General features: G+C 34.8%; 1 protein-coding gene across 1 annotated transcript in view; it reads right to left on the bottom strand.

Moving 5' to 3' along the window:
* The window catches only part of LOC124363415 (gem-associated protein 5), a 68,801-nt gene that overhangs the window by 35,563 nt on the left and 13,293 nt on the right, over positions 1 to 19,945 (bottom strand). The window contains exons 5-10 of the mRNA XM_046818665.1: positions 6,710 to 6,994; positions 6,532 to 6,666; positions 6,305 to 6,391; positions 4,481 to 4,639; positions 1,650 to 1,758; positions 315 to 477 (exon numbers count right to left, since the gene is read on the bottom strand). Coding sequence (XP_046674621.1) covers positions 315 to 477; positions 1,650 to 1,758; positions 4,481 to 4,639; positions 6,305 to 6,391; positions 6,532 to 6,666; positions 6,710 to 6,994 — 938 coding nt within the window. The remainder of the gene's footprint in view (positions 1 to 314; positions 478 to 1,649; positions 1,759 to 4,480; positions 4,640 to 6,304; positions 6,392 to 6,531; positions 6,667 to 6,709; positions 6,995 to 19,945) is intronic.

Raw genomic sequence — 19,945 nt, forward strand, 5'->3', positions numbered from 1 at the left:
CTATCGTGTTCGCGGCTACTGAAAGATTACGCGCACCAATTTCAAAACTATAGAGGCACTCACCGCAAAAGCAGAGATAGTTACAATACTAAGACTAATATGAAACTGGCAAAGAGTTCATTATAAACTATAATCTCTTAGTTTCTCTGGTCACTGATCAGTTATTCACTATTCATTATTCAACAACCTTCCCACATAAATGACTTGCAAGCCGTAAATTGTGTAAATTTAGTAGTTTACCTCTCAACAAATGTTACCTTTCCATACAGTTTTATTGAAATTAAAGAGTTACAAGTATATTTAGAAGCACTTACCCGGTTTTAAGACAGGTGGAGCCCAGCAGATGCGGTAGACAGCATTGCGGTGGTGGAGACGGAATAGTGTGGGTGTCTTGTTGGAGCTCACATCAATGAGTCCAACATGGCCGTCACCAGTGCCAAACGCCAGCCAGTTCTCCTCATTCGGGTGCCAGCATAACTAAGGACATTAGTACAGCATATATATAGAATTTTAACATAGAAACTTAAACTAAGGAGTCTAATTTGTTATTATATATATATATATACACACACATATTTTATGTAAATTACTACGCAAAACATTAACAATGAAATTGTGAACTTTTTTAATATTACAAGTATTAATTAATTGTAGGTTTTCCACATGATTGATTAACCCTTTGAGGTCCCATTAAAAATCGCACCAACCACCCCAGGTCGTATTTATTTTCTGCTATGTTACATAGCATAGAAACAAAATGTTTTCAATACATTTTTCTGTAATATTTTTTTATTTTTACAAAGGTAAATTAATAATTACAAAAGAGCCTATACATTCTTTTAAAACATATTTTGTTTACACTTATAGGTAGGTGATAATGTGTAAAATATAAAAATAAAATATCAAATTTATAAAAAGTAATTTTTATTTCATACACATAAACAATAGACTAAAATTGCATGGACAAAAGTAAAATAGCACTACAATACCACTAGGGACATGTTTTACTAACTTTACAGGTTATTTGTACGTGATCATTTTCCTCACGTGGGATCCGACCTAAATTTTTCATTTTTAGAACCTATGTACCACAAATAGAAGTTCAAATTGTTAAATAACTCAAATAGCGAACAACAGTTATAAATATAGTTAGAAGATTCCAATTGCCACAAAAAAACATTAATGCAAAAAACCATTAATGCATCAGAATGAGAATCAGCACTCCATCATAATAACATTACAACACTATGTGCATTTTGCATATAGTTTTCGGAGGAACACAAAATTTTATAGGTCCAAACACATGATACTTCTCTTTCTGAATATTTGTTCCTAAAACAACCTTCAACAGATAATTTAAGATGTTGTGCTGGAGCAATTTTTTGTAATTTCAAAAAATTGACTGCAAAATCTGTGATGAGCAATGGAATTAACGGTGTGCAAAGTGTTTGATAACAGTAGAATTTATGATACTGAATTATAAATTCTAAAGCCAGTAATTAAAATTACTTATTTGCAATAGTTCCGTCCTAATAACAGGGGAACCACAATGCTCCAGTACTCCGCAATTTTACAAGCACTTCCAGACTGCTTGCTTAACACATTATTTATTGACTTAATTTAACTTCTTAGAAAGATAATATACTGACAGACATGACTTTTCCGATAATCTTCTTCCAGTAGCTGACAATACTGAGGGAGGTCAAGTTGCTCATGTTCCACACAAACACCTTGCTGTCACTGCTGCCAATGGCCAATCTGCAATAATACATCACAATTATTACAATAGAATAAAAAGTTGTTGTTTATCAATAATAAAAGTTTAATTTATAATTATCTCTTAACAAGAATTCCTTAATTATATTTCTCTTTTTTTTACATACTACTTGCTAATACTATATTTCATCTCAAATTTGTATTCCCTTTTTCTAGCCCTGAATGAAATTATTTGGTATCTTGTAGATATTACGCTTGCTCAAAAATTCTTTTCCTTTCATATCATTCCCTTCATGCACTCTCTTGCTTGCTCACCTTATCCGCTCACCAGACTCTCAATAAATCAAGCATATAACCTGTTATACATTTCCTAAATGCCTTTTACCTATCTCTGTATTCTGCTCTAATTTTCATAGTCTCATACTGTACATGATTGATTGCTAAGACAGAACATTAGTCAGCTGCCATCTATGCATCTGAAACTCCACTTTTAACACGAGGATAAAGTTTAAACAGCATTATAAATAAGACCTCATCTCAAATCCTTAAATCAGACCATACACTAGATCCATAGTTTAAACTCTAAAATCAAAGTTTCAGAAGTTATAGATGAGCCGATTTGAAAGCGACTGTTAAGTGAACAATGCGGGGGGGGGGGGGGGAGGGGAGTGAGAGAGAGATGTGAAGAGGGGAAGAAGCGCGGACTCACTTCCCCCTCCACATTCCTTACCAATCACTCCTCAGTCGCATTTTACCACTCGTAGGGTGTGTTACATAACAGCTGTTTTACAAACTGAGTAATAATAACAACAGCTGTTAACAATAAACATTTGTTAAAATACTTTTTAATTATACTAACATATTAAATAGACGCAATGGACTATTCTTAACAAAATAATAATATTTGTTATTCCATAACAATGAGAATAACAAAACATAGTGTGATGTTTTGTTATTCACAGGGAAGCAAAGCACTCGATTCCCACTTGTTTCTTGTACAGGAAATAGATCAAGCAAAGAAAGAAAGGGGGGGTAGGCATGGTCGAGCCCCTGCTTCTCCCTCCCCCTATGCGCAAGAAATCTTCGTGCAGGTCACTTTAAAAGTGGCTCATCTATAATGTTTTGAACAGCGTTTGCTGTTAAATCACCTCAGTACTATCTTAAAAATTTACTGCTAGGAATTTAACATTACCTCAGATTACTAAAGAAGAATCACAAACTTGAGGTGGGTGGTAGTTAGTACACTCAGAGAGTTGACAGTAAATGTGTGAATGTGAGTGAATGATGTGTGTGTGTGTGTGTGTGTGTGTGTGTGTGTGTGTGTCAGGCAGTACACAGCCGCTACTCTTCCCGCTGCTGTTAATACTAACAGACCATTATTGTACCTCCGGCCTTACAGTACCAGCTGATTGCAACTGCCACCAAGATTACAGAGGCCCGTCCTCTCTAAGTTGAGTCTTAACCAACTCCCACACCCACCTCTGCCTGTAGGCTCATTATAGTTCATCATCATTGGTAATGAATTTTTTTTATCTTGCTCGACTAATTTCCACAATTTTACTTTAAACACAATATTAATATTATAAATTGGTGCAATAACACGATAATAGTAAAGGAATAATAATATAAAATTATATTTTACTTAAAGCTAAACAATCTAGTTACTGTAAAACAATCTAATTCATAAAATAACAACTTACTGCTTGTAACTGTTTATAACAAACGATAACCATCCACTACAAACAATAGAACACAAAACTAAAAAAAATCAACATAAAAATGGTATATCATACACAATTTAGTTTCATTAAAAATTTCAAAACTTTTAAATGCCCAATATTTTGAATAGTTACTGACTCCATGATTATCCATTTCTAGCCACACTAACAACAATTGCAAATTATTAATTGCATATATATTATTATTATATATATTGCATATGATATCAACAATTGCATAAAAGTCTACAGAACAAAATGTTAATATCCTTATAAAAATTTTGATCAAGTAAATTTTCAAAAATTCTCAGAAAATTTGTTCTACTGGAATAAAAATGTCTCCAATAACAGTAGGTTGGGTTCAAAATTCCAAATTGTTCTGTCATCAAAATTAAAAAGGTGCACACTCAACATAAAACACCACACAAGGCATAGGTACCAAACAAAAATCCATACACTCGAGGCAGTGTAATAAATTCCTTTGTGTATAAAAATAAACCTCTGATGCGTTTGTTGTTGATGTGTTTGTTATTTGTTTTCTGCGTACAAATTTATAAAATACAAATACTTCAGTAATTCTTACTCTGATCCACATGATTTATGTGCTATGAAATGATTTGGTGAGGGGAAGCTTGAATAAGGTAATCAAGCAAACTATTCAAAAGCCAGTTGCTTACTTTTCTAACCCTAGTATTGGCTTCTTTCATTGATTTAAAGAGTAATTTTAAAAAGAAGAAAAATATCACCAACCACAGGAGATCCACTACTTCTCTTTTCGTCATGAACCAATTGGTATTAATTTTAACTCCAGTATAGCTCATAATGTCTTCTCCATACACACAATAAAATTCAAGATTAATGTCCACTGAATGCATTTTTTTTATTGCGTATGAATCATCAGGCACTGTGCAAGATTGACCTAGCCATGGGTTTCAGCATTGCTACTCGCTGTAGTGACCTGTTTTTTAAACCTTTTTAAATGTTTTTATTAATGATAATTAGCTTGTTAATCCGGAGTCTACTGTAATAATACTGTCGTAACTGACCTGTTAGGATCAAGTGGAGAGAGAGCCATAGCATACACAGCTCCACCCATGGTTGGGATGTCCAATATGATTTTCCCCGAGCCCAAAGAGCAACCCACAACATGTTTGTCCATGGCTGTAGTCCACACAGTGCGGGTCTCGGCCTCCCAGTTGGTCACTCTGCAAGTAATCAGTCGGTCACCAGCTGACAATGAGCATTTCCACTGACTATAGTTAGACAATGCGGTCCTATGAACCGCATAGTAGTCCATGAACTTAACAATACCATTAACAATTGTACCTCTTTGTAAAAAACATAAAAAGTCCTTTCTCTGTGAAATATACACAACACTTTGTTCTTCAAGAGTATTAGTTAAGCTTATTATAAAGTTCCTTCTATCTACTCTTTTTTAATTGTCATAGGGTTAGTTACAAATCTTACATCAGCTGTATGTCTAATAAATGTTTTGCAACAAAAAATCATTGAATATATAAAAAAAATATTATATTTTATTAAGTTTAAAGTAATAGGGCTCAAAGCCAGGGATTCTTGCTATTTGATAGGAAAATCAGCAGCCTTACCTTTAAAACTATCTTCTAGAGTGCACTGATTGAAAGACCACATAAAAGTACACATATTAAACACACAATTAGAAATTTTCAATTGTATTGCAATCTTTCTCAACCAGTAGAGAACATTCTAGTTGTCTGCTAAGTTTCCTATCAACTTTACACAACTAAGTTACACAACTAATTATTGAATTTATAAAATGTCAATGAATCTGTGCACTGACCCAAATAAAACTCTATCAAGTCAAATAAATCCACCACAAAATTACAAAATCTCCATAATGTCTACTCTTTTTGGATACATGCAGCAATATAGACAGCAATTGAAAATAATATACAATCCACAATTGTACATATCAAATATATTGAATTTTATTTTTCAATTGATATAGATAGAATTGGTAAATATCACTTTGATAATACTAAAGATTACTTTTTAATTATAACTGGCTATAATAATCTAGGTCTACTAATGCTATTAGCTATATAATTTAAAGGAAGTTAGAATATAAATCCAACAATTATAAGAGTAGAGTACCATGGAAGTAATTTAAAATAAACCACCTTAAAATCTGAAGTAAGTTATATTGTCAACTCCAAAAATTTCATTTATGGAATAATTTGTTTTACAGGCAGTTTGTAGAACTGCTGAAACTGTTAACTAGTTAGCCCCAAGGTGTACTTACGAGGTGTGCAAAAGGCCTTTGCGGCTTATGTGCACGGCAATGGGCCATCCCTTAGAAGAAAGAATACTTTTTTTGCAGTTCTGTATTTATATACATACATCACCTCGAGTCAGTTGTATATATTCACAGACAGCAGTTAATAGACAGTACACAAATTCACGATAGCTAAAGAGAGTTTTTTTGTATTTTTTTTTTCATGATAAACCATAGATAAAAAACCAAACTGACTAATTATTGTGCCTTTATAAACAATATTTAGTTTGCAGTTTTGTATTTAGGTAAATGCTTCACTGTGAGTCTGCCTAATATTTACGAGTCTCATAAATACATAACCTAATTAACAAAGTCTCCAAAGGTATAAGAATGGTAGAATTTGAACTGGTGATAATTTTGTTAATATCATACTTGGGTTAATAAAAAGCTATTAGGGTTTGAAATTAGAGGATTTGGAATCGATTTGTAAGATTCAGAAACGGATTTGAGATTCAAAAATTCTGGATTTGCACATCACTAAAATAGTATATACTTTTTGTAAACTTAATTAACTTCTAAGTAAATCCCTGCCACAGGGAGGATTTCCAGGACTTACGCATCGTAGATGACCGGGCAGGCAATGGCAAAACAGCCCTTGTAATGGCGAGAGTGCAGCAACCGGGGTTGGAGTTTCTTGGTGTTCCTGTATAATTACACAAAATTACAATAATATCTAAATAATTATATCCATATAATCAAATTCCACAGATATTTCTTTCTTTACTAAACTTGATATAACACTTGATTTTTCTCTGGATTAAAACAAAGATAAAGATTACATACTTGTCCTTGTAGACCTTATTGAGATCCCATGACAACAATTCTCCAAACTGACTAGTAGACAACAGAGTGTAGGCGTCCACCCAGTGTACACAGGTCCACAACATCGTGTTGTTGGAGCCAGGGTATCCTTTCTTCCTGCAACATCATGACGAATTACATACTTGTCCTTAATGGAGACCTCATTGAGATCCCATGACAACAATTCTCCAAACTGACTGGTAGACAACAGAGTGTAGGCGTCCACCCAGTGTACACAGGTCCACAACATCGTGTTGTTGGAGCCAGGGTATCCTTTCTTCCTGCAACATCATGACGAATTACATACTTGTCCTTAATGGAGACCTCATTGAGATCCCATGACAACAATTCTCCAAACTGACTAGTAGACAACAGAGTGTAGGCGTCCACCCAGTGTACACAGGTCCACAACATCGTGTTGTTGGAGCCAGGGTATCCTTTCTTCCTGCAACATCATGACGAATTACATACTTGTCCTTAATGGAGACCTCATTGAGATCCCATGACAACAATTCTCCAAACTGACTGGTAGACAACAGAGTGTAGGCGTCCACCCAGTGTACACAGGTCCACAACATTGTGTTGTTGGAGCCAGGGTATCCTTTCTTCCTGCAACATCATGACGAATTACATACTTGTCCTTAATGTAGACCTTATTGTGAACCCATGACTATTGTTGTATCTGATGCCATTTCAATACTTGACGTTTTGTAAATAAAGAAAATTTGTATTTAATTACTTACAATCTGAATAATTAAATAGAGCAGCCCATATAAACATTGTCTCATAGTAGCTGGTGAGACTAATTCCCCTTCTTCTTCTTCTGATGGGCGGCCTACTGCCATGCACTTAAGCCTGAAGGGCCTTTTGCACACCCAAGAAGTATACGATAAGACCAACTAGTATAGGTATTCCAGCAGATCTACAACAAACTGCCGAAAACAACTGATCAAGTCCTCCTGGGGAAATTCACCACCCTTCCCCAGACTACCAAAGATGGCATAGTGCTCCCTTACTATTACAAGACAGTCCAAAGGTGAGTTCAACAGTTTCCTTTACATCTAATAATAATCTATAAAATTATAAAAGATTTCTCCTGCCCATCACACAATCTACACAATCCCAGAGAATGCTGACTCTGTGAAGATGCTTCCTCAGGTGACCATGTCCCGTACTTAGGCCCACAACCTGAGAAGACACCAATCTACTTAAAGAGAGAAGGTCAGACACCACCCTCTCCTCTCCTCTGCCCTTTTAAATACAAATTGTCCCAGTTATCTTTTAAACAACTTTCAATTTATGTCTGAAATAAGTGAACAAAGTACAAGAAGGGGTACATCCTTATTATCTATCCCAATTCATCGAACAACTACCTTTAATAAGTCATTTACAGTTTCTGCCTGTCGATTGTAGAATGCTTTACCTGTAAACATCAGAGCCATTGATAAGCACGCTCGCTTTGGGGCGGAGGTCAGGGCCTTGATGCTGGGGGCTCAGGGGGTATAGCGGTTGGCGGATTTGGACTGTGGTACTTAGGGCAATGGAATGCAAGTGTGTCTTGTAATATTAGTGTAAATATGTATAAAGTTACATTAATTATTATTGATGCTTGTTTTTTAAGCTAAGGTTCATTAATATATAATTAAAAAAAAGATAAAGGCTTTTGAAAAAAGATAATATTGATCACCTTATTAATATACAAGTTTAATTTGTGTTAAATCTATATCGTAAAGAAACAAACATTATTCTAAGCGGCTAGGTTTGTTGAAGTTATATTGCCACAATTGCATTTATGTAGTGGGACTTTATGTGGTTAAATAAAATATAAAAATCTTTGTAGCGCAAAATGTTTAATATTAGAGAAGGAACCTCTACACAGGCTTTGCCTTAGAGGCCCTATGTTTTTTGAAAGTAAATATATATTGGATATATACTAGAATATGTGTGTTGCATTTAAACTTATATATAGTATTTTTATTCTTTTAATTATAATAATTTGTGATATTGTGTAGTTTAATTGCAGTCATTAATTTAAGACTATATGTGAATTAATATTATTACCATCTTTTTTGATAATTTTGCACCAGATGATTTTAGTTGTGATGGATTGTAATTACTTTCAAAAAATAAATATATATTCTATTCTATTCTAAAATTTTAATAAATGGATTTTTTTTAGTTATAAATGTATACAAGTTATTTTAATTTTTTTTATGTCAGGTGGTAGTGAGGACTTTATAGTCCTAACTTTGCCTCTAATAAAGACATTTTTCATTTCATTTCACCCTGGGGGAAGTGACAGTAGGACCATTCTGCTCATCCTCAGATCCGGATATAGTCTCCGCCTTCTCACATGTTCAGCATGAACCCACTTTGAGACAGCCCCAAAGTATTTACACCTACAATAATACCAAATCCCAACATCCTGGACGTGGCTGAGTCCAAGTAGGCAAAGGCATCAGCTCTTTTATTCCCAGAGACCTCCCCAGGACCAGGAACCCCAGTTACATTGTCAATTCTGCCAACTCCGTCTTCACACCCTACATCAAATACTACATCACCAGTTTTAGATTTATGTAAAACAATTACTGATCTGTCTCCTCAACATTTGTTGCAATAAACAAACATAACCTTTTACCATGAATAATAAATGAATATACTAACATTTGATTTCATTTGGCTTTCTTGCAGAAAAAAGTAAACCAAGCATTCAGTAACCATGACCACTCTTGTGTGTTCAAATCCAAACTTGTCTGGGATTGCTATCAAGTCGTTTCTTTCCTTGCCAGAATCAACAATGTGACTGTTGTGGTGGACTGAAAAACATGTGATGAGTGTGTGGTGTGTTGTCTGCTAAATTTTATCTCTACAATTTATTGATCTAAGAGACATTTCTGGTATTATTCTGAAGTACAAATGTGTTAGAAAATGGTCAGATAAGTATTCTGAAAGTATTCAAATAAAAGGTTTTGTTTTTTGTCAGTTACAAAGTTGAATAAATTAGTTTCAAAATATTACTTACATGGTAAAAGCTACATGTTTATGAATACACACTGTATGAAGTTTTATACCTTAAAGCAATATAACAGACACAAGTATTTAATGTTTCTTCACTTAATGTTATCTTAGTGACAATTAATATTTTTATAAACAAGACAATTTTTCTAATAAAGCAGCAAAATATTTTAAACAGGAAATAGGAAGGCGAAATTTGACTCAAGTAGCATGTTATAACCAATCATATCATTCCACCAGCCAACCAACCAACTCAATTACAGAAACAGTTGTTTGCTGATCAAACAGTTAGTGGTCGTCTACAAGCTGTCAATCAACCATCAGTAAACAAGGCTTAATACAAAGTCCATCTTATCAGTGACTGATAACTGATCCTGGGCAACTAGAATAATTATTGGCCCAGTAAATAAAATCTCTACTACTAACTGACTTCAAAGTCCCTAGTTCAAATCCACCTAAAGACAGTAAAATTTTCACTTAAAAAAATAATAATATTATGTTATAATTATTATATTAATTTAAATGTAAAAAACACATCAAATTATTGAGTGTATTTGCTTTATAAACTTATAAACTGTCTTATTACTAAATTGATTTATAAACAGATTAATATAATATTAATGTTTGGGGTTTGTGAAAAAGTTTTTGCAAAGATAAAAGGGCATCAACCTTGGCCTGCCTACATTACAAGCATTGATGGAAAAAACATTCATGTACATTTTTTTGGAACTAGTGAAACTGGTGTATGCAAATTGGAAAATGTATTTGGCTATGAGAACTACAAAGTTAAAAATCTAAATCTAACAAACAGGAAAGTAACTCCTTCATTGCAAAACCCGTTAAGGGAAGCTGAAAATTTTGATTTTAACCATGATGAAGATGACGTTTTTACTTTTGACCCTGACAATGGTTGTGAGGGTTTTGTAGATCAAAACAAAATATGTGAAATAAACAATCAATTACGACATGAAAAACAAAAATTTGAAACATCTTTACGGATAAGCAGAAGAAGAAAACGAAGAGATAGTTGAAGAATTGTCAAACTTAAAAAGAGAGAATGATAACCTTAAGAAAGAAAATATTAAAAAAGATAAAATAATAAAAACTTTTAGACAAAATACAGAAAACATGAACAATGGATACAACAAAAGTGAAGACTTTTATATGACGCCAAAAACTTTGGTAAATAATGGTACTCAAACAAAGTGGATAGATCATTTTGATGTTGTCTCAAGCAATGAAAGGATAAAGACATTAGAGGAAGAGCTAAGTGAAAAGGAAATAGCAATCATAAAACTTAAGGAGGAAATTAATTCTTTACGAATGGCAAAGAATACTGACGATGTAGGTGTTAATACACCTGCTGAACTTGATTTGACTGTACAGCTGAATACTGTTACTGATGGATGCATAGAGTTTGAGCAAACCCTGTTAGAAGTTAGTAGCATACCAAAAATCGATTTAACTAATGTTACGGACAATCAAGACAAAGCTGAAGAGAATTTGCAAAACTTTCAAACTCGAATTCTTGTACGGGAGTTAAAAGAAATAAAGTTAGAACTACAAAATTTGCGATCTGTAATTCAAATTCTTGAGGAAGATAAAAAACAGTTGTTAGAAGAAGTCTCATTAGCCAAAACGAAAAAAACCACTGGAAAATGCCTAACTTGCTTCCCCTCATTAGTAAGTAATAGGGTGGGCTGAAAAAAAAAAATTATTTTTTTTTTTCAAGTGCTATACCGCGGAAAACTTGCATATATACTTCATAAATAAAAATGCAACTGGGAAAAAAATTATTTTTTTCAATATCACGGTAGCGCAATGCAATTAAAATAGTTTGTTTTTTGAAAAAAACTTGGATTTTTTATAATTTTTTCTCCGGTGTAAAAACTTTAAATAATCAATCGCTATAGTGAAAAAACTGTATAATTTGACTTAGAAAACAGAAATACACAATGAACCAGTTAAAAAAAACAATGTTTACGGTAGCGCAAACAGCTTTAAATAACGGATAATTACGCTAAAAGGCGCAGTTTACAACACTGCCGTCCCGCGCGGAATGATTCGTTTTGTATGTGACTGTACCGTGTCCCCCACCACTCGTACCCAACCCACAATTCCTTGCGTTGTGTACGCTTGCTTCGCCATTTTTGTGAGCTCGCGTCAGTGGACTCGGCAGCTTTTGTCAGTGTCAAAGCTTCTTTTGTGTTACTTAGTTGAGTGTGTGTTGAGTGTCATGGCTTTGTCCAAGAAAATTACGCGTAGTGAGTTTTATTGTCCGATATTCGGTTACCCAAAGGAACTACCTGTAAGTAAACTGCCTTCCTATGAAGACGTTTTAAAAGTGCTTCTTTCTTGAACATTACAATTTAGCTGTGGAAAACCAACAACAAATTGTTGAACAACAACAGTTTTTCACAAATTTCTAATATTGTTGCACCGAAAGTTAAGCAATTATTTGATAAATCCTCAATACCAACAGTCTCCCTTTACAGAATTGTTTCAAATGATCAATGCCTACAATAACAGTTACAGAGGTCTTATGAAGTCCTACAAACGAGATAAGGAAAAAGACTCGTTCAAAAAAAAAGTTGAAGAATTCAAGCAAAAAGTCTTTGCGACTGTTTGATATCTCCGCATGCAAATGCACAATAACATTAGATTGCAATTGCCGAAAGGCCGTTGACTTGTGTGAGTGTCCGGTATCGATTGTTTGTACATGTGAGAAGTCAAAAAAAAAGTACCAGTCATTGAACTTAAGTTTTTTGTACCTTCAAAGAAAACATAGTTTAGGCAAAATTGGTAACGTAGATGTGAAAGGAGTCAAAAAAAAATTATTCAAAGACAAAAAAGAAAAAAACACTGAGTACAGCAGATGTCAGTCGAACGTTGACTCATTGTCACAGCCATCGTGCTCAAAAACTATGGAACCTACACAAATAGAAGACTTTGACTCAACTGAAATAAATAGAAATGAGGATAGTAGCGATGAAGAGTTTCAACACCTGTTGTAAAAGACACCATGGCAGATGCGAGTTTTAAAATTGACTAATACTGCGCTAACAAGTGATCGTTTTGGAGTTTCTGATAGAGCAACAGCTGCTATTGCTTCTAGCCTTTTGCAAGATTTTGGTATTTATAACTGAAACTGAACATTCTAATGTTATTGATAAAAATAAAAATCCGAAGGGGGGAAAAAAGGTTATCCGCACAGAACTGCAGGTGCAGAATCAGGCTGAGCTCAACACATTTCAAGGATTGTATTTTGATGGAAGGAAAGATGACACTATTGTGATTGAAAAGGTAAATTCAAAGCATTTTCGGAGAGTGATTAAGGAAGAACATTATTCTATCATTCAAGAACCTGGATCTGTATATGTTGGTCATGTGACACCTTGTTCTGGATCTGCTCAAAAACATTGCCGACAGTATAATTTCTTATTTAAAAAAAAACTGGACTTTCCCTTGATGATTTAGACGTCATTGGATGTGACGGCACCGTTACAAATACAGGGTGGGAAAAGGGAGGCGTAATTCGAACAATTGAAGAAAAAAGTGAAAAGGCCAATGCAGTGGGCAGTTTGTCTCTTGCACTTCAACGAATTACCACTCCGACACTTGTTCCAGTTTTTGGATGGAGACACTACAGGGCCTACAACATTTAAAGGACCTATCGGAACAGAGCTCAATAACTGCGAAAAACTCCCCTTGGTGAAAATTTGCTAGTGTGGATTGTGAAATTCCAGATATTGACCGAAAGCATATTGAGCAAGGACCAACAGTATTTACTGGACATAAGTTCTGCTGTACAATCAGGAATCTGCCCTATAGATTTATCTCACCGTGAACCTGGCCCCACTCTCTCACGCAAGATGGCTAACAATGGCTAACAGGATTCTAAGATTGTATGTGAGTGTTGAATATCCATCAGACGAACATAAAATCGTAGTTCATTTTATTCTGAAGTCATACATGCCTGTTTGGTTCAATATCAAAAAAGCAAGTACTTAACTGATGGACCAGAAACACATATTTCAAACTGTAAAATCCTCAAGATTCCTGCCTGAAAATCTGCTTCAAGTAATTGACCCGTTATTGAAAGGAACGCTTACTTTGCCCACCCAGAAAACTTGATGTTGAGTATGATAGTAGATAAAAGAACTCACATAAGAGAATTGGGTTTGAGACGAATCATAAAGGCCAGGACATCAGCACCCAAAAAGAAAGTCAATTAGAGCTTTCCATCCACCCAAATTAAAATTTTCAAGCCACAGAGTACAGTGAACTGATTGACTGGACTGCCACCACATTGTCACCACCACCATTACTAAGAAGAATCAGCAACGAACGAAGAAATTCGTGCAAAAATCTTGACTGGGGGACACCGCAGCTGAATGGAGATTCGACAAATTTCCTTGTCATACGCAAGCGGTTTGAACGATGCATCAAACTTGTAACCAATCGCTTCACAAAAAAGTAGTTGGTTTTGAAGCAATAGATGGGCTCATCCGAACTACACTACAGTCAAGAGCAGCTATGCCCATGCTTTGAAAGCAAATCAGCCTTCAAAACTTCCTAAACAAGAATGATTATGGACTTGTGATGAAATATATCCTACAAATCAAAATTCCTTTTTGAATTTTCAATAACAATTTTCATGAAAAATGTGTAATGCTATGATTAAGTTGATGCTAAATAAACTATGTTAAAAGGAATTTGAATTATTAATTTGCAGTCCCCACACTTTAAACAAACAATTAAATTAAAACAACACTTTTTATTAAAAGGCATTGTGAGTAAACTGTCGCAGGACGGCAGTTGTTGTAAACTGCGCCTTTTAGCGTAATTATCCGTTATTTAAAGCTGTTTGCGCTACCGTAAACATTGTTTTTTTAACTGGTTCATTGTGTATTTCTGTTTTCTAAGTCAAATTATACAGTTTTTTTCACTATAGCGATTGATTATTTAAAGTTTTTACACCGGAGAAAAAATTATAAAAAATCCAAGTTTTTTTCAAAAAACGAACTATTTTAATTGCATTGCGCTACCGTGATATTGAAAAAAAATAATTTTTTTCCCAGTTGCATTTTATTTATGAAGTATATATGCAAGTTTTCCGTGGTATATAGCACTTGAAAAAAAAAAATAATTTTTTTTTTCAGCCCACCCTAGTAAGTAAGCCTAATGGTGGCACTGAAAATGTTTGGATTAGGCCTAAAAACACTGCTTCCAAGCCCAGAACTACCAGTTCAGTAACTGTGTGTGAGAATACATATTCTATTATTTCAACAACATATAGTAAAAGCATTGAAACTCATGAGGATGTGGCTTATACTTTGGATGAAGAGAGATGTACAACTAACCAAAGACCAAAATCTGGCAAAAATTATACTTCCAAGTTGGTGATTTTGGCTGACAGCCATGGGAGGGACCTAAGCACAATGGTACAGCAGAGGATCCCTAAAACTAATGTATCAGCTTTTGTACGCTCTGGAGCTAGATTCAGATGTGTAACCGAGGAAGTCGACAAACTTACAGCTGAACTGACTAAAAAAGACCACATTTTAGTGATAGCTGGCACAAATAATGTTGAAAGTACTGGCATCAAACACCTCATCTCTGAAGTAAAGCAGCTAATTAACAAAACAACAAACACCAATCTCATATTAGCAACACTGACTATGAGACATGACCATCCAGAGCTAGATGCTAAAATCACCAGGATAAACACAGAACTACAAAATATAGTATCAATCTCAAAAACTAAAATACAACTACTCCCTCTTCACGAGTTGCCCCGACATTACTATACAGGACATGGTCTCCATCTGAATAAAAAGGGCAAATCCAAAGTCGCTGAAATAATTGCAAGATCATTGATGCTTTGGCCTGAAGATCTTGAGCCTACAGAGAAGCGGGTGACTGCAGACCCAGGGGCATTGGATTATTTCAATGAACCTGTTGCAGAGATCCATCATCGATCAAGCCAAAATCTGCTTCAGAGACCGCAAGAAAAACCTCCAAAGTTTGACAGAAGCACACACAAAAGTGCTATCAACGTGGTGAATGCTGATATGGAAGATGTCATAGACCAAATGAGAATGGACCCAGCAGTCGCTTTCAGCCATACAATTTCCAAGGACTTTGACCATCCGAGACACATGTCAGGTGGTGTCGCTGTAATCTTCAGACACAAGTTTGGAAGGCCACGCTATTCTGACTATGTGGATGAAAAGCTGACGTGTCAGAGACGGTTAGATGAAGCCTCTATCTACAGTCTTGTAACAAAAGCGAATTACTGCGGGAAACCTTCAATAGAAGATTATGACAGTGCCTTTTACCAACTCATTAAGGACTTTAAGAAGAAGGGCCTTAAGACATTAGTATGTTCCCCGATGGGTTGTGTGAGAGACCTGGTACAACCTGAACATTTCACCAAAAGGATCATGGAGTTCCAACAACAAACCAAGGCAGTGGTATACAGGCCTGTACATCATTTCGTACAATCAGGAGTCTACAAGAGCTGAGAAGGGGCCTTTCTCACCCTGTTTTCCTGGAGAAACTTGGAGAACTACTCGCCAGCCAAACTGAATCTGTGGAACAAGTGATTACAGCACCTTGTGAGGAAGAACAGACTGTAGCGGATACCACTTTACCTACATCTGGATCTCCAGTAACTCCCCAACAACCTAATCTGAAAATAACTCCTCAATCAAGCAGCACACCTCTCCTACCATGCCCTTTTTTTCTAACTTATCCTGTGATTGGACCTTCAACCTCACAAACAGATGATCCTCAAATAACTTCACAACCACATGTAATCCTGTGTTCCTGTTTCCTTCACCTGTAATCACTTGTTCTTTAAACACCTCACCTTTAAACTCCTCTCAAATAATACTGACTGCCCCGAGATAACCAACTCTAGATCAATTAAGCACCTAAATGTAAATAGCTCCTCCAAACTCATTATTAACACAGCAAAAAAAAAAAATAGAAATACCGATCACTTTACTATATTTCATCAAAACATTCAGCACTTTAAATCACGTAAACTGACACTTGAAATTACCCTGGATGAAATTGATTCTAACATTGTCATCCTTTTGGAACACAAATTACACGACTTAGAAATTATTAACTCTACCATTAATAATTATACAATCAAATCATTTTACTGTCGCAAAGTTTACCGCGGTGGAGGAGTTATGATTCTCTGTAAAGATTCAGTGTCCCATCAATTTAGAAAAGTAGATATCCATCAAATTAAAGAACTTGTAACTGAAAAGGAATTTGAATGCTGCTCAGTTGCAGGTAAAATTGGGAAATATTCAATTATTGTAGTTGGTCTTTATAGAACACCTGGAGCCACTTATGACCAAGTGTTCTTAGGAAAACTTGATATTGCGCTGGGTATCTTATGTAAAAACTATAACAATGTTATACTTGCAGGGGATATTAATATTGACATGTTAAAGAATTCTAGGGCTTGTGATATGTTAAGAAATATTTTAACTCAGCATAGTTTTCAATATTTAGTTGATTTCCCAACAAGAGTTACATTAGAAAGCCAAAGTTCAATTGATAATGTTTATACAAATATTAGCGGTGTCTGGTGTGATAACAGAGCTATCAGATCATGATGCTCAACTGGTGGAAGTTGCTTTTAAAACTGTCAAGAAAAAGCAGTGTTTTACACAATTAAAAAGAAAATTTACAAAACAAAATACAATCTTATTCCAAAAGAAATTAGAGGCAGAATCATGGTTGAGCTTATATCTTGGACCAGTTGATTAAAAATATGACTTATTCTACCATATATTTATTCATCATTTTAATGTATGCTTCCCATTATTAAGAACTAGGTTTTACAGGAATAAAAATGACTGGATAAATAATGAACTTAGGAAGGATAAAGAGGAGTTAATTCACTTAAGTCAGAATATTCGAGTAACAAAAGACAGAGCAACAAAGCAAATATTAAATTACAAAAAAAGATGTACCGAACAAAGGCTCAAAATTTAAAAAAAGATTTCATTAACAACAAAATTAAGAACTCAGATAATATTTGTAAGTCTACATGGAAAGTAATAAATAATGAGATAAAACCTATTCAGGAACTTTTGAGTAAAATTAGATTGATCACAGGTGAGGATACCTCTAATCCTTACAAAGTATCTGAAATTTTCAACAATTATTATATAGGTATGGTAGATGAATGTGTAATTCCAAACTTGCAAAATGATGCAAATCCTAAAAATTTACCTTTTGTCATTCAAAATTTATCTGATAAGCGTTTCCATATAACACCAGTTGACGAAACTGAACTGGACAAAATTATACAATCGTTTAAAAATAAATATTCTGGTTGGTATCTTCATGGATCTCAGTAAAGCATTTGATAGTGTCTGTCATAGCAGCCTTATCTGAGTTTTAAACAGCTTGGGTATATCAGGAATCGTTTTAGAGTGGTTTATCTCATACCTAAAAGATCGAAACCAGTATGTTGAACTGTCTTATATTGATAAGGACAGCCAAATTAGCTCTGTAAAATCACAACAGGAGTGCCTCTGTATCAAGTATGGAGTGCCTCAGGGTTCTATTTTGGGGCCAATACTATTCCTGTGCTATATTAACGATCTGCCGAAATCTGTATCTAGCATTAACAGTAGGATGTTTCTGTATGCTGATGATTCCAATCTTCTTGTTTCTCATAAATCTTTAAATGAAATTCAAAATGTATCCAATCTTAACTTAATATCAATACTTAATTATTTTAGTAGTAAAAATCTATTGTTAAATCCTGATAAAACAAATTTTATTTCTTTCAGAACTAGGCAAAACAGAAATGATGTAGTACCTTCAATTGAAGTGCTTGACACACAAATAAAACAGGTAGACCAGACTAAGTTCCTAGGATTAATTGTGGATAAGAACTTAACATGGGATAATCATATACAGCACATTGAAAAGAAAATATCCTTGGAGTTATTTGTTTTATATACTCTCTCAAAATACTGTGAACTTGATACCTTGAAAATGGTTTATTATTCTCATATACAGTCCCACATTTCCTTTGGCGTTGTGCTTTATGGAGCAACAAGTGATAAAAACTTGCAAAAAATTTTGATATTACAGAAAAAAAGCCATACGGATTATGCTTAAACTACACCATCAAGAATTGGTAAGACATTTATTTTCGAATCTAGGCATTTTAACAATTTACGGACTTTATATATTGGAAACGGTACTTGTAGTAAAAAAAGTAAATGACACATTACCAAAATTGGGAGCTTCGCACAATTATTTAACTAGGAATCGTAATCAGCTTGCAGCACCACATATAAATCTAAAAATTACCTCAAAAAACCAGAAGTAGCAGGTATTAAGTTTTTTAATAGCTTACCAGAACATATTTTAAAAATTGATAGTTTTTTACTTTTTAAAAAAACAGTAAAACAATATCTTATAAGTAAATCTTTGTATTCTTTTGATGAGTTTTTTATAAACTGATAGGTGGTTGTGAAATACACTGTTAAAATAAGGTAATTTAATTTTGTCCATTTATTATGTAAATGTATGTTATGTTATGCATGTTATAGCTGACACCATTCGATGTTTGTATGTGTATGTAACTGTATATGTACAAATTTTGAATAAAGAAAATTTGACTTTGACTTTGTTGGGTTCCTGGTCATGAGAGGATCCCTGGGAATGAAAGAGCTGATGCCCTGGCCAACATGGGCTCAGCGTCAACTATGACGGGTCCTCAACCGTTCTGCAGTATTCCAAGGTGTGAATCCTTTGGGGCTGTCACGAAATGGGTCCGCGCTGAACATGAGAGAAGGTGGAGATTGCATCTGGGTATAAGAATGAGCAGAATAGTACTTCAGTTGCCTTCCTCCTGGGTGGCGTCTGACCTTCTCCCACTAAGTAGATCAATGTCTTCTTGGGTTATAGGTCTGATCACGGGAATAGTCACCTGAGGAAGCATCTTCACAGAGTAGGCATCCTTCGGGTGGATCAGCTCTGTAGAATGTGTGATGAGCAGGATGAAACTGCTGAACACTTGCTCTTTGATTGTCCTATAATAGCAAAGGAGTGGTATGCCATCTTTGGTAGTTTGGACAAGGGTGGTGAATTTCCCCAGGATGACCTGATAGGATGTTTTTGGCGCGGTTTGTAGAACTGCTGAAATCATAGACTGGTAGGCCTCATGGTGTGCTTCTGGGGTGTGCAAAAGGCCCTTGAGATACATTGCAGTAGGCTACCCCATAGAAGAAGAACCATAACCATCTCATACTGGGAAAAGATGATGGTCAGACAGCCTCAAATGTCATCAGACTATTTTCGAGCAAGTTACAATAGTATGGGTGTAAATTAA

This window comes from Homalodisca vitripennis, chromosome 5, assembly GCF_021130785.1.
Source record: "Homalodisca vitripennis isolate AUS2020 chromosome 5, UT_GWSS_2.1, whole genome shotgun sequence".
NCBI lineage: Eukaryota > Metazoa > Arthropoda > Insecta > Hemiptera > Cicadellidae > Homalodisca > Homalodisca vitripennis.